Source organism: Meles meles, chromosome 3 (genome assembly GCF_922984935.1).
Source record: "Meles meles chromosome 3, mMelMel3.1 paternal haplotype, whole genome shotgun sequence".
Lineage (NCBI taxonomy): Eukaryota > Metazoa > Chordata > Mammalia > Carnivora > Mustelidae > Meles > Meles meles.
This window is the reverse complement of record NC_060068.1, coordinates 37466216-37482622: the sequence shown is the minus strand read 5'-3', so window position 1 is coordinate 37482622 and position 16407 is coordinate 37466216. Positions and strand designations below refer to the sequence as shown.

The 16407-nt window shown below is 42.3% G+C and overlaps 1 protein-coding gene across 2 annotated transcripts in view; it reads left to right on the top strand.

The window, feature by feature from the left end:
• Positions 1–609: 609 nt before the first annotated feature.
• Positions 610–16407, top strand: part of CCDC112 (coiled-coil domain containing 112) — a 28077-nt gene continuing 12279 nt past the window's right edge. The window contains exons 1-3 of one of the 2 annotated variants that reach the window (XM_045998645.1): positions 610–917; positions 9953–10074; positions 13616–13737. In XM_045998645.1, coding sequence (XP_045854601.1) covers positions 801–917; positions 9953–10074; positions 13616–13737 — 361 coding nt within the window. In that variant the 5' untranslated portion in view covers positions 610–800. The remainder of the gene's footprint in view (positions 918–9952; positions 10075–13615; positions 13738–16407) is intronic. The other variant, XM_045998644.1, reaches the window with a different exon arrangement.

Below are 16407 nucleotides of genomic sequence, written 5' to 3'. Positions count from 1 at the left end.
GGTTTACAAAGATTTTGCTGAATAAGAGTAGACAAGTGCACGGGAAAAGTTTACACAAACCTGCAGCAGCGCGGGGAGTCTCGGCGGATCGCCCCGCCCCTGCGCGCGGTCCCCGCCAAGCCTCTATTCCGCCCCGCCCCGCATCCTGCCCCGACCCGGTCCCACACTGCTCGCAGGTGTGGCTCGGGCAGGCTCTCCGGCCCCACCCCATCTCTTGGCCCCGCCCCTCGACCCACCCTGCTCTCAGGCCCCGCTCCTCGTCTGGACCCCGCCTGCGCCCCCGCCCCGCCCTGAACCCCCGACTGGCTCCTCGCTCCAGCCCCGCCCAGCACTCTGGCCCCGCCTAGCATCCCCGCTGAGCCCTGCCTTGCCCCCCGACCCCGCCCCATACTCCGCCCCGGCCCCGCCCCACATCTTGGCCAGGCCCCTCTCTGACCCATCCTGCGCACAGACCCTGCCCCACATCTCTACCCCGCCTGCGCTCCCGCTCCGCCCTGAGCCCCGCCCAGCGTTCCGACCCCGCCCTGCATCCCGGCAGAGCCCCGCCCTGCATCCCGGCAGAGCCCCGCCCTGCCCGCCCTGAACTCCGGCTCGGCGGCGCCCGGCAACCTGTCAGAGCCCCGCCCCGCGCCCCGGCCCCGCCCCGCGCCCCGGCCCCGCCCTGCGCCTTGGCTCTGCTGTGCTTTGCGTCCCGCGGAGCCCCACGGTGCGGGGAACGGTCTGCAGGACCAGGAGCTCCCGCGGCCGGAACCCCCTGGCCTCGGGTGGCCGCTGCGGCCCGAGCGGCTTGGCGAGGAAAGATGGCCGCCCTGACGACGGTCGTGGTGGCGGCGGCGGCCACCGCGGTAGCCGGGGCTGTGGCGGGGGCGGGCGCGGCCACCGGGAGCGGAGTGGGAGCAGCGCAGGTGCCGCAACAGGTAAATCCGAGAGGGCCAGAAGCCGTTGGCGGCGGGCGGGGGCGGGCGCCGAGTGCAGGACGGGGTCCCGGCCCTCGCCGAACAGGTGTCCTCTGCAGCGCGGTTCCGGAGGCGGGAGGCGCGGGGGTAGCCTCCCTTTGCTCGCGGCCTGGCCCACGCCGGGCGCTGTGCTTTGTTGGCTTGTGCTTTCCGCTGCCTTTGCAGAGCCACCTCCAAGTGGTTTTGGAATCGAGGGAAGATCTGGGTGGAAGCCCTGGCTCTGCCGCTTCCTAGCCTCGTGATGCGAGCATGCCCTCTCCGCGACTCAGTGCCTTCTCCAAAAACTGGGTCTGGTAACGACACCTCACTGTGATCCTCACGTCTGGGAAGGCCCTGGCACAGAGCGTGGCTGGAGAGACTTTCGGTGCCCTGGCATGGGTGGCTGCTTTTGTTATTGACCCTGCGCTGGGGAACACAAGGAAGAATAAATATGGGGTGGTCAGAAGCAGATGTGTTTCCAAAGATCTGCCTCGAACCCCTTTCTCTGGCGGTGTGGACCACAGGATCCTCAGGAATGGTTGGATCCAGTTGTTTAAGCCAAAGACCTTCCCTGTTCCCATTGTCTCACAGCCCACACCCAAAGCATGGGGAATTCCTCCGAGTTCTATGTAGAACCCAGAATAAGCCGGGAATCCCACTCTTAATACCCCCAGTGCCCCCATTTTGTCCACATCATCATACCTTCCTGCCTGAAATACTTTCCTAGTTGGTTTCTGTTCCAACACTCTTGCCTTCCTAAAGGATTCCCAACAGCCAGGGCGATTCAGTCCAGCAAAAACACCCTTTCTGCTCAGAACCCTCATAGTCAAAGCCAGTGTCCTTACCATGGTCTACCGGGCCTGTGAACTATCCCCGCCATCTCCCTGTTGGCTCTTCTCCGGTCCCTGGCTCTGAGTCTGCTGCAGTTATACCCCCCTCCTGGTTGAGCCTCAGACATGCCTGGTTCTTCCTACCTTATAAGCTTTGTAATTGCTGTTCCCTCTGCTTGAAATGCTCTTCCCTCTTGGTTCTACGGCTTAACTCCGTTTCTTTCATTTATCTTTGTTTGAATGCCATCAGCTCAGTGATTCTTTTCATGACCTCCCTAAACTGAATCCCCTTACTCAGCACACTGTATCCCCTTTTCTGGTTTTATTTTGCTCCATAGCACTTACTACTCTATGCTGTATTCCATATTTTCATTTTCCCCCACACCTCCACCCCCCTCATGGGCATGTAAGTTGTATGAAGGCAGAAACTTTTGGAAGTCTCATTCACTATTGTGTTCCCAGTTCCACTTTTGAGTTTAGTCCTGGAACATAGTAGGCACTCACTAAATATGTAAGCATCAATCCAAACCTGAAGGAAGGCCATTGGGAGCTGAGGATAGGTTCCATCTTTTTCTTCCTCTAAAGGAATATAGCAATTTTCTGTCTTTACTTATATGAGCTCAGGAAATTCCATCTCAGGCAAATGTTTTCACACATCCTCTGTAATTCTCTTTATTATTCTAACTCTGGCACAAATGTCTCAGGGGGGAGAAAAAAGAAAGTAAAATATGTAAAAATAGATAATGCATAAAATATTTTAAAAATAATTTTTAACATTTTGTTTAATGTATGATCCTAGTGGTTTAGCCATCTTTCTGGCTTTCTCCCTGAAACCGTTCTGGTTTACTCTAGCTCAGACCGATTTGTTCTCTAAATTCTTATAACCATGTTTTGCCTCCTGGTTTGCATTTCTCACAGGTTGCATAATATTGTTATTAATGGACCTTTTTATCACTCCCTTCGGGTGGTCCTCAGAGGTTTGCCTTTCCAGGGCTTGGACCAAAATCACCTGTGGAGCCGTTTCAAATGTTTTTTCTGTTCCCGACATTTAGCAATGTCTGGAGATGTTTTTGGTTGTCAGTGCTGGGGTGGGGATGGGTTGCGTATGCTACTAGCATCTAGTGGGTAGGAGCTGAAGGACAGCCCCCCCCCAACAACAACAACAAAAATTATCCAGTCCAAAATGTTGGGAGTGTTGATCTTGAAAGACCCTGCTTTTTGTGTTTCACCATTTTAGGGAAGGCAGAGCCTCGTAGTCGATGATGACAGCAATAACAGAGTAGACTCTCTCAAGGGTGTTCGGACTTTAAAAAAGAGATTAGAATCACAGCTGTGCCATATTATGAGGTTTTTGAGGATTTTAACTAGGTGTTATCCGTCTTTGGACTTCCCTCAGTATACAACACACACACCTACACACTCAAATTCTCAGCCTACCGCTGAACTTGAATATTTGTCATATGATTAAGTGAATGAGTATTCCCACTGACTCTAATAGTGAAACCAATTAATGTTTTCTTGAGGAGAGATTTTCCTGATGACAACCGTATAATGTAAGAGGTGTTCCCCAAAATATCTAAAAGCCCAGTATTAGTCTGTTAAGGCATCCCTAACAAAATACCACAGACTGGGTGGCTTATGCAATAGAAGTTGATTTTCGCACAGTTCTGGAGGCTAGACGTCCAATATCAAGGTGCCCACCAGGATTGTTCTGTGGTGTGAGGTCTCTTCTTGTCAAGTAGATAGCTGTCTTCTCAGGTGTCCTCAGGTGGCCTTTTATCTGTGCACACACTGAGAAAGAGAGATATCACTGTGTCCCTTCCTTTTCTTACAAGGAAGCACTAGTCCTATTGGAATAGGACCTCACCCTTCTGACCTCATTTAATTTTAATTATCTCCTTAAAGGCCCTGTCTCCAAATATAGTCACAAAGGGGAGGGAGGTAAGGCCTCAATATATGAATAGAGGGGGACATAAGTCAGTTTAGAACAGCTCCTTTAAATTATTTTGGAGAAACTGTCTTTGAAGTTTTAGAAACACTGTGTATTTTATTATATTCTCCAACCTCCTTAGGCTGTGGAACCCTATAAAGTTCTTACCCGTAAAGAAAAGTAATAACGTGCCCTGTCTGTCCTTTGTAATATTGCGTATGCTACTAGCATCTAGTATTATTTGTTGATAATCGCCCTCACCAGTGCCTTTCAGGACTGGAGACTATGAATCTCTCTACCTTCCTCTCCAATGCTGTTTCCCTCTTCATCATTTTAATAGTTGAATTATGAGTTTTTAAAGGTATCTCTAACAGTATCACACTAGTGCGTGGCCCTGCTTTAAAGCAGGATAGGGCTGGGTCTTCTGTTTTGTTTTATTCCTTAAGTGAACTTCCTTCTGATGGCCTAAACATTACAGCCCTTGGCTGCTTGGAGTAGTCCTTCAGTAATAACTACACTTCTTCTCTAACTTGACATGGTTCCTCACAAGGGATTTCTTCTAGAAGACTGCAACATGCATAGGGCTATGCCCATGTTCAGGTGTGGTAGGCTGAATAATGGCCCCCCAAGCACATTCACATTCTAATCCCCACTACCTGTGACCCTATGACCTTACATGGTCAGAGGGACTTTGCAGCTGTGATTGAGTTAGGGATCTTAAAATGGAAATTACCCTGGCGTATCTGTGTGAGCCTAGTGTATTCACAAATGTCCTTATTAGAGGAAGGCAGAAGGATCAGAGCCAGTTGTAGGAGATGTGACGATGGAAGCAAGAGGATGCAGTGATGTGAGAAAGGGGCATAAGGCAAGGATGAAGGGGGCTTCTAAGAGCTGAGAAAAAAAAAAAAGCACGGGACTAGATTCTCCTCTGAAGTCTCCAGAAGGAACACGAACGTGTTAACACCGTAATTATAACTGGGACCCCAGAACTGTAAGAGAATAAATTTGTGCGGTTTTAGCCAAAAACGTTGTGTTCAACTGATTTGTAGTAAGTTGTTGCAGTCGCAGTAGGAAACCAGTACACCAGAGAAGACCCGAGAAAGCACTGAGCCTTCATCTTTGTCTGGCCTTGAAGCTCTGGGCAAGAGACAACAAGGGCTAAGGTTGACATGTGAACTGCCCACCTATGTGTTGAGGCTATGTCCTGGTATGCACACAGACCCCTTCAGCAAGGGCTGGGAGATGTACTGGTCACAGCATCTAGGAAAACTTCTGACCAGTCAACCATTAGGTGATAACTGAGCTAACCAAGCAGTGCCATACAAACAGAGAATATAGACTTCGCAGAATTAGTTCACGAAGTTGACTAAACAGATGGCAACAACAACAAAGCTTGGGTTTGGAAGAGAATCTCACTTTCCGAGTTAAATTATATTTTCTTAATAAAATTGTTATGTTTGTAATATAATAATAATTGTATATTGATATGATATTCAACTATATTAACCAAATTATAGTTTTAAAATGTTAAGCCTTTAACAAAAAACTATGAGACATGCAATAAACCAAGGACATATGATTCACACACAAGATAATTTTCTTCTTAAGCAGTAAAAAGAAGCTATCTCAGAGCAAGACTAGATGTTGGAAATAATAGACAAAAACTTTAAATAAGCTGTTTTAAATTCATTCAAAAAACTAAAGGAAACCATGGCTACAGAACTAAAAGAAAGCATGAAGATGATTTCTCACCAAATTAAAAATACCTATAAGGAGATTAAAATTGTTTTTAAAAAATCAAGTAAAGGGGCACCTGGATGGCTCAGTGGGTTAAGCCTCTGCCTTCAGCTCAGGTCGTGATCTCAGGGTCCTGGGATCGAGGCCTGCATCGGGCTCTCTGCTCAGCAGGAAGCCTGCTTCCCCCTCTCTCTCTCTGCCTGCCTCTCTGCCTACTTGTGATCTCTCTCTATCAAATAAATAAATTAAAAGTCTTAAAAAAATCAAATAGAAATTCTGGAGTCAAAAGGTACAATAACTCAAATGAAAAGTTCATTTGAGGCGCTCAGCATCCAATTTGAGCTGGCAAAAGAAAGAGTCAGGAAACTTGAAGATAGGCCAATTCAGAGTATCCAGACTGAGAACAGAAAGAAAAAGAGAAAAATGAACAGAGCCTGTGAGACACCATGAAGGTCATACATACTGAGAGTCTCAGGATAGGAGAGAGAAAAGGGGAGGGGCAGAATATTGGAAGAAATAATGGCTAAAAACCTCCCCAACTTTTTTTTAAAGCAGGCTCCACAGCCAGCGTGGAGCCGGATGCAGAGCTTAAACTCACAACCCTGAGATGGAGACCAAAGCTGATACTGACAGTCAGAGGCTTAACCAACTGAGCAACCCAGGTGCCCTGAAAACTTACCAAATTTGATGAAAAATATTAATCTACATATCGTTAGAGTTTGATGACCTCCAAGTAGAGTAAACTCAGAGATCATAGCTGGACACATCATAATCAAACTGTTGAAAGACAAAGACAAAAATTTTAAAAATCTTTAAATTTTAAAAATCTTGAAAGCACTAGAAGAGAAACAACTCGATACATACAAGGATCTTCAATAAGATTGACAGTGGACCTCTCATGAGAAACCTTGGATTCCAGAAGGCAGTGGCATGACAGTCAAATTGCTGAAAGAAAAGGACTGTCAATCAAGAATTCTATGTCCACCAAAATTAATTCTCTAAAAATGGGGAAATTAAGACATTCCCAGACTAACAAACAGTAACATATATGCCCTACAAGAAATAGTAAAGTCCTTTGAACTGAAATATGACTACATAGAAATTCAAATCCAAATGAAGAAGAATATGAATAAAGAGTACTGGTAAAAAGTAAATGGGGAGATAAAGATAGAAGTCAGTCCTAAACGTACTTTTTTTTGTAACAAAGTTTTTCAGAAGATAGAGGAAGGAACATTTTTCAACTCATTCAACATTTTTTAACTCATTATTATTACCCTGATACCACAATCAAAGAAATCACAAGAAAGAAAATAACAGACTAGTATTTCTTATGAATACAGATGCAAATTCTCCAACAAAACACTAGCAACCCAAACCTAACAACATATGAAAAGGATTACATACCATGATCAGTTGGGATTTGTTCCAGACATGCAAGGTTGGTTCAGCATATGAAAATCAATCAATATAATAGAACTTATTTATTAATAGAATAAAGGACAAACCTCATAATCATCTCAATTAGATTTAGAAAGAGCAATTTATAAGAGCCAGCACTTTTTCATGATAAAAAGAACATTCAACAAACTAGCAATATATGGAAACTCCTCAATCTGATACAGGCATCAATAAAATGCCTGCAGGTGACATAATAGTTAGTGACAAAGAATAAAAAGCTTTCCACAGGGGCACCTGGATGGCTCAGTTGGTTAAGCATCCACGTTGGGCTCAGGTCATGATTGGGGTCCTAGGATCAAGCCCCACATCAGGCTTCCTGCTCAGTGGAGACGCTGCTTCTCCCTCTCCCTCTGACCTTCGTCCTTGCTCTTTCTGTATAAAAATTAAAAAAAAATTAAAAATTAAAAAATTTTAAAAAGTCTTCCCACATAAGATAAGGGCTAAGACAAGAATGTCCATTCTCACTACTTATCCACTGGGGAGTCTAGCAAGGACAGTTAGGCAAGAGGAACAAATTGGAAAAGAAGTAAAACTATCCTTATTTGCAGGTGGCATGATCTGTATATAAAAAACTTAGAGGATCCATGTAAAAACTGCTAGAGCAAATAAATTCAGCAAAATTGAAGGATTAAAAAAAGCAATCAATAGGGGCACCTGGGTGGCTCAGTGGATTAAAACCTTCGACTCAGGTCATGATCCCAGGATCCTGGGATCGAGCCCCGCATCGGACTCTCTGCTCAGCGGGGAGCCTGCTTCCTCCTCTCTTTCTCTCTGCCTGCCTCTCTGCCTACTTGTGATCTCTGTCAAATAAATAAACAAAATCTTAAAAAGAAAAGCAATCAATAAAAAATAATTTTAATTCTGTATACTAGCAATAGACAAATCAAAAATGGAATTAAGAAAATAATTCTGTTTATAGTAGTATCACAAGACTAAAATGCATAAGAATGAATTTAACAAAAAAAAAGAGCAAAACTTACTCTAAAAATTCCAGGACATCACTGAAAGAAAGGAAGGAAGACCTACATCACTGGATATTTTAGGCTTATGAATATGAAGAGTTAAGATGGCCATAATCCCCAAATTGATTTACAGAGTTGAAATCCCTCTGAAAATCTCAGTTGCCTTCTTGTGCATAAATTGATAAACTGATCCTAAAATTCACATGGGAAAGGCATGGGGCCCAAAATAGCTAAAACAATCTTGAGGAGCAAAGTCGGAGGACTCCTATTCCCAATTTCAAAACTTACTACACAGCTACAGTAATCAGCTGTGCGGTACTGGCATAAGGATAGACATATAGGTCAATGACAGTTAATAGGCAAACCCAATGTACGAGCAGTTGATTTTCAACAAGGGTGCTAAGATAAATCAATAAGGAAAGAAGATTCTTTTCTCTAAGTGGCATTGGGATAGCTGGATGTGTACATACAAAATAGCACAGTTAGACTCCTGCCACACACCATATATAAACACAAACCCTAAATCAATGGAGACCTAAATGTAAGACATAAAACTATAAAATTCTTAGAAAAAAAATATAGATGTGAGTCTTCATGACCTTTGAATGTTTTCTGTAGGCTGTCTAATGCACAAGCAGTCAAAGATAAAATGGATAAATGGGGCTTTATCAAAATTGAGAATGTTTGTGCTTTGAAGGGCATTATCAAGAAAATGGAAAGATGGCTCAGGGAAATTGGGAAAATATTTGCAGGTCTTTTACCTGAGAAGGGAGTTATATCCTGAATATATAAAGAATGCCCCCAACTCAAAAATAAAAAGAAAACCCAATTTTAATTTTTTTATTTTTTATTTTTTAAAGATTTTATTTATTTGAGAGAGAGAGAGAGCGAGCACATGAGCTGGGGGGAGGGACAGAGGGAACAGGGGAAAAACAGGGAAAAGCAGACTCCCTGCTGAGGAGAGAGCCTGATGTGGGGCTCAATCCCGTGACCCCGGGATCATGACCTGAGCCAAAGGCAGATGCTTAACCAACTGAGCCATCCACGTACCCCAACAACCCAGTTTTTAAAATGAGAAAGTAAGTAAAGTGTTGGAGTTAACCCTAGGATCCAAAAATTCTGCTGTGAGTTGTATGCTCAAGAGAAAGCATATTCATATCGAAACTTGTACACAAATATTCAGAGTAGCGTTATTCATATTGGCCAAATATTGGAATATAGCCCATTGTCCAACAGCTAATGAATGGATAAACAAAAGATAGTAGAGCCACACAATAGAATATTACTCAGCCATAAAAAGAAATGAAGTACAGATTTATCGTGCAATGTAGATGAATATTGAAAACGTTATGCTAAGTGAAAGAAGCCGGACACAAACAGTCAACACGTTGTGGGATCCCATTTATATTAATTGTTCAGAACAGGCAAATTCGTGGAGTCAAAAATAGATTAGATGGTTGTCAGAGGCTTGTAGGGAAGAGGAGTGGGGAGCGAACTGCTAATGGGTATGGGATTTCTTTTTGATATGACAGAAATGTTCTGGAATTAGAGAGTAGTGATATTTGCACACATTTGTGAATATCTTAAAAATCACTGAATTGTACGTTTTAGATGCAGATGTGTGTGTGTGTGTATATATATATATATATATATATATGTACATATATATATGGAGAGAGAGAGAGTAAAGGTTGTTCGTTTACCCTTTTCTGTGTAAATCTGTTTCCCCCACTAGACTTTAAGCCCAGGGCCCTGTTGACGGGGTCATCATTGTTTCCCTGGCGTCCAGCATACCACACATCACATCAGAAGTGTTCAGTACATATTGTTCAGTGACTGAAACAATTAGATCTTTTTGTAAAAATCCCCAGAGACTTAATATTTAATTTAGATTTTAAGGTAGATATTCCTTCCACAAAATATATTTTTAATATTTAATTAAAATAAACAAAATTAAATAATTTTTAATATTAAATAAGGTGGCCCCCACATTATCCCCCAAGAGACTTCATTACCGATGCTTTCTCTCTGAAAAAAATCCATCTTCATCTCATGACATTTCTATTATCAATGGTAAATTTGTTTTTATTCTCTGTGTAGAACGACAGCTGTTTCGGTACTTCGGGTGGAATCCGTCCTTTTCAGCTTCAAAACTGGAAGCAGAAAGTTAGTCGGACAAAGAAAGCAGAGTTCATACGCACAGCAGAAAAATTAAAAAATCAGTGAGTATAAGAGCATTATCTTCAGTTAACACTGCTCGCCATGTTATTGTGGATACCATGAAGTTAATTCTAACTCCTTCTAATCCTACTCTACGCCTTCTCCAGTCTCACATTAAGTAACAAAATTCTGGTCACTGGCTTTCCAGAGATGAACGAGAAAGGCAGGGGTATGAAAAAGACAAATGATAACAGACTATGTCACACACAGTTTTAAGTAGAGTTATCTCAGTTTTGTGTGTTATTTTGAGTCAGCGTATTTCAAGGGAAACAAAACAGTTATTTCTTTAGATCGCATGCATCCGTACATTTTCACTGGCCAACGTAAGCACTTGGTAAATATTTTTGAGAGAGTCAGTAGTTTTAACGAAGAGTCTGTACCCTCGAGTTATTTTTCTTGAAATGGCCTTTTCATTGATCTCCCTCCCTCGGTCTCTCTCCTTTCAGATCCGTCCAGCCCATCAAGACTAGAGTAATTGAGAAGTTGCCATTTGTTTTAACTGTTCGCGTGTGTGTACTTTTTTCTTTTAATAGCCAGTGATGTCTGTTGCATGTTCAGCCTTGTCAGCAGCACCATGATATAAGAAATATTATGAAGGAGGAGCAAAAGCCTTAGAGTTCATAGCACCCAACCCTACCCTGCAGCTGCTTTGAATTTGTACAATATTTTGTACAATATCAATTTGCTAAAGAGGTCAGGAGAACTGGAGCCTGTTGTAGGGAATGGTCTCTGGCCCGGGATAAGTGGCAGTTCTGTTTAGAAATTCTGCCAACAAAAAAGTATACTCCTGCATTGTGAAACATTAGACCGTATTGTAGCTGTGGGGGATTGAATGCTCTCCTCAGGGATGTAATACTTATATTTTTTAAAACTCAGAATTTGGGAAAATACAATTTTATTTTCTTTTTATTTCAAAAATGCATGATTTGAGGTAGGACTGGACTGTAGGTTGGGGGTCTGGCTTCTGTTGGTCCTCAGACGGGTAACCCGCCAAGTGGTTAATGGCCATGTCTACAGCAAACCAAACCACTAGAAACTTTCTTCGCCAGTATGTGTTGGTTTTACAGCTCTGATTAGGCTTTCTTCATCTTGTTCTAAGATTTTGCAAAAACTCATGGAAAGAGTATTAGAAAAACCCATCAGTAGAGTGTCTCAGGCCAAAAATTTTCATTGAATACAGAAAAAACAAACAGTTCAGGACATAATTCTGTTTAGTTTTCTGCATAGGTAACAATACATTCACACGGTTCAAAACTCAACACACTCTTACACAGTGGAAAGTCTCTGTTTCACCCTTGGCCCAGCCACACACTTCCTTCCCTTCAGACAGCCACTGTGGAAGGAAATCCTTCCACAGCATTTTTATACGCTTGGGAGGAAATAAAAATACATATTCAGATTTTTCCTTTTTTATATAAATGGGAGTGTACTGTACACACTACTGTGCATCTTGCTTTGTTTTGTTTTGTTTTTAACCTATGAGTGTCTCTTATGTACCAGGACTTGTTGATTTTGTCAGACAGGATTGTGGCCTTGTAGTTCAGCATCCGTAGTCCCCATTGACGCACACTCAGGTGTCCTGGTGTGGAATTATATCATGTAGTGGATTGATTTAGAATGCCTTTGTAAAACACAGAGAGAGATGAAAACGGAAAAGAGCTAGGTGCAAAAGAGAGGTCACGTCAAATCAGAGTGGCATGAAGGTATGCGAGGGGAGTCATTCGGTCACTCTCCACTTTTGGGTGTGTCTAACATTTCATATAAAACCTTTGTTAGAAGAAGAGTGCATCTTGGGAGCTCTTTCCCCGTCAGCACACAGAACACGGTACTGCTGGGCTGTGTCCCAGGGCGTGAATGTACCATGATTCATATAACCTGCCCCCATAGTGGTGGACACTTAGGTTCTAGTCAATCTTTGGCCACAACGAATCACAGTATTGCGTAGGTCCGTGTCATTTTGTGTATGTCTAAGTGCATCTTTAGGAAGAATTCCTAGGGGGAGAAATGCTCCGTCAAAGGCATGTGGGTTTGCAGATGTAATAAATATTGCCAAACAGAGCACTATAGGCAATTTGCAATGCCACCAATAAGGTGTGAGAGGATCCATTCCCCCACAGTTTCGTCCACAGAAGATGAACTTACACTTGGGATGTAGTAAGATATGACCTATGCCAGTCCGATAGGTGTATGATGTTACTGTGGTCTCATTTTACTTTGCATTTCTCCTCTTATGAGTGAGGTTGAGCATCGTTCCCTGTGTTTAGCTGTTTGTCTCCATTAGCTCATATTGAGTGTCCTTACAGGGGAATATTTCTAAATCAGGAATCACAAAACGTAACTTACTTACCTTCCTAGCATATCCCCTGTCCATGTAGACATTTCTGTCTGATCCTGTAATTTCCCCCACCAGCAACCAGAGCCTAGCTGTGCTTCCCAGTCTCAGCACAGGACTTCAGGAGCCATGCTTAGTCCTTAAGAGTTGACATGCAGACTGAGATCTGCTTAACCGCTCTGTTCTACCCTTCGCTTCCTCTCCCAAGCCCATATACTACTGTATGATCTTCTCGGCCTTTGAGATAGCCAGGTAGGGCCCAAAACAGTCCCATCTGTTTTCCCCACTGAACTTCATAAATATTAACTTTTTTTAATGGATGGTGAAGTGGAAAATATTGGGAAACACTCCCTTATATAGTTACCCCTCAGGTTGAATGAAATTAAGTCAATGGCCTGTGACATTCCACTGTTCATTAAATACAGGATTCCTGGAGAAGAATTTGTGTTGATTTCTGGAAGAAGAAAATAAATGTCATTGTCCAACCAGAAACTCTTCTTGCTAGTATCTGTTTTGTCTTACCCCAGGGTTCAAACTAACATTAGATCTCCTTACTGGAATATAGACTAAGTCCAAGGAGCAAAGATGACACCGAAAATGCTTTGTAGTCCTTGTAGACGATATCCCTAGATACACCAAAATTCCTATCTATGCAGATTGTTTGCCTCTTGAAATTTTAGTTTTATTCATTATATTAATAATGCACTTGCGTAGTACATTTTTACTGTATGGAGGTGTGCCTTTATATAATTTAATCATAGCCCTGTTTAGGGCTCGCATTTTAGTGAGGAGGAAGTTCACCCCAGCAGAGGCTAAAGGGCTAAACGGCTTGGGTCCATTTACAAAGCTAACTGCGTCTCCCGAAAGCAGCCATCAGCAACAGTGGCCGTTTTCAGGCCACAGGAAGACTGACCTGGAATCAAGAGCCAGATCGCTATTGTATTTTCAAAGCAAGTACGTGAGTGCCTTTTCTGAAACTCACGTTTTGTCATTTAAACAGCAATTCAAATTACTCTCAATTATAGTTGAACTTGACTCTTTTCTAACTACTGCTCTGACTCCTTAGCCTTAATTAATTCTCGTCATTATATTTGGGCTCCTCGGATGCATTAACCTGTCCATAAGTACTGATTATAATGAGCGTCTCCGTATTTTAAACAATGAAAAATATACTCAAATCACATTTATGCCATTTGTTTCTTTTCCTAAAGAGTTATTAACATAGAAAAAGACAAACACAGTCATTTCTACAACCAGAAAAGTGACTTCAGAAGTGAGCACAGTATGCTGGAAGAACTGGAAAATAAATTGATCAACAGCAGGAAAACAGAAAGTAAGTTGAGTTCACGATGAGCTGCAAACTGTTGCGTGACATCAACTTGCAGTTGTATTGCTCTGTCTTTGTGGATTGACTCTGTTATATTCTCTGTCAAAATACTTTCTACTTGGTAATATGTCCGGCTGGTAGGGATTTGGGTCTGTTCCTTCCGGTCCCAGTTTGGTCATCCAAACTGGATTGTTTTCTGTGTATATTTCTCGCTCTTTAAGAAGAAAAGGAGGGTTTTTTGTTTTTTTTTTTAATGTTGCCAAACCCATTCATGTCATTAAAATTTCTTAAAATGAAGGGAAATTGGTTCTTGGACTCTCAGGTCTTAGCTCCTCACCCTGGTATTAGTGACCGAATAAGTCAACATCAGCAGATGCAGGAACTAGCCTTGGTAGTGGTACGGAATGGGGAAGGCACTCAGCTGCTTAAACCTCAGTTTGCTTGTCTGTGGTAGAAAACCCACCATTTCTGCCTCAGGGGAGCTGTCTGGGCATCCTGTGAGGTAACACATGAGAAAGTGCCGTATAAAGTGCCTGATGAATTATATTCTGTTGTTTGTTACAAATATTAATCATTGTTAACGGTGTACTAATTGTTGCCCTTCAGAAAAGAATTCTATAAAAATATCTGGTTTTGTTGTAGATTTTATGTGTTGCAAAATGAAAAAAAAACAAAACTGCTTCGCGTTGCATAAAGGAAAAATAATGGTTATCAGCTAAGCCTTGTGAACCGTTAAGACTTGTGTAGGAATCACACTGCCTCTATTCCTTTACAGTCAATTAGAAGAAATTCTTAATAAATGTTCTCTTGCAGAGTCTAAGACTGTAGTATCATAAAAGTCATCTTCTGTCAGGTAGTGGCAAGAACCATTCTTCGTCTTCTGTTGGGATGACAGCAGGACCAAATATAATTACCAAATGTCCAGTTCTCCTCTTTGATTTATGGAGAAACTGAAACATCCCTAGTTTAATATTTCTTCCTTTCTCTCAGTTCTTTTATAGATGACTAAGAAACTGATCTTTTTTAAAAAAGATTTTGTTTGTTTATTTATTTTAGAGAGAGAGAGCAAGAGTATGAGCAGGGGGAGGGGAGGAGGGAGAGAGAGAATCTCAAGCCAAAATCAAGAGTCAGACCCGTAACTGACTGAGCCACCCAGGTGCCCCGAGGCTGATCTTTCTATCTCTTGATCATGCCATTACTGGAGGGTCTCCCTTCTGTGCATTCCCTTTTGTAGGACAACTTCGTTTCTGTCTTTTCATTTCCCATTGTTGCACAGTTGTGCCTCTCTTTATTCGCACTTTGTGTTCACCTTCTCTGGGAGAGCATTGTCTCAGTATAAGTTTATAGAAGTTTCTCTTTGCCATGTTACAACTTAGAAGAAGTAAATACCTTTTCCTTGCCTCAAACATCGTGCCACAATTTTGGGGCCTGTGTTTATGTAACGCTGTCCTTAACGGTCGGCCGAACATACTGTCAGTTCCAAATGAATAACTAAGGGATCATTTGCCTGCGACATTATGACTGTAGTTGATCAAACTGTGGCAAAAACGAAATAACAAAACTGTTACTTCCCTAGTTACTACACTTTGCTAGAGAAGTTGCCTGACCTAGAGTTCCAACAGTGAATGAATGAAACCTCATAAAATACATTGGATATGTTTCTGCTTTCATGAAACTTTTGATTTTTAACAGAAATTAGAATAAACCCTGGGCTGCCTGGCCGGCTCAGTCAGAAGAACACTGATCTCAGGGCTGTGAGTTCAAGCCCCACGTTGGGTGGAGAGATTACTGAAATAAAGAAACAGATTACTTAAAAAAAAAAAAAAAAAGAGCAAACCAAAGTCACGTATACATGTGTGATGTTTGTTTTGAATATTAACACTGGCTCTGAGCCCGTAGGTAAACTAAAAAAAAAAAAAATTGGTTTTAAGGGTGGCTCAGTCGGTTGAGCATCTGCCTTTGGCTCAGGCCTGATCTTAGGATCCTGGGATGGAGTCCTGCATTGCCCTCCCTGCTCAGCGGGGAGTCTGCTTCTCCCTCTCCCTCTGCCTGCCACTCCCCCTGCTTGTGCGCTCTCTTTCTCTGAGAAATAAATAAATTAAATCTTTTAAAAAATTGGTTTTAAGGACTTTTAGACAACTATTGGGTGCCTCATGCTTATTTGTGGAAAAGTTGCAAAAAAGGAAGGGGGCACATAAAGTACCCCAATGATGATAAAATAATATTATTGTATGAGTATGTATATGAATATGTGATACTAGCTTAGTAATTTAAATAAACATTTCAAGTAAGGTGATTACTTCAGAAAGAAAATATGAAAGAAGAATCCAGTCTTTTCTGCTGCTGATATAGAACATCTGAAAAACGTCTTTGTGAGACTTTCATCTGCCTTTTACAGTGGGCCTAGGCTGTAGGCTTTGGGCTAGCCCCTTGGTCGAGCTTGGTGACCTGTAGCACAAGTACCACTACCCGGCAGTTGGGCACCTCTGCAAGGCCATGACCGTGATAGGGTCTCCCGACCCCGGTCACGGAGGCCGTGGTTAGATGACATTAATTCTCATCAGGAAGTTTGGCGGTATGCATAGAATTAATATTGGGTAGACAGCTTTAATATTCCAACAGTAAAGATCAAATTCTATTTCCATAAATTATAGCAAAAAGAAAAAAAAGCTTTCT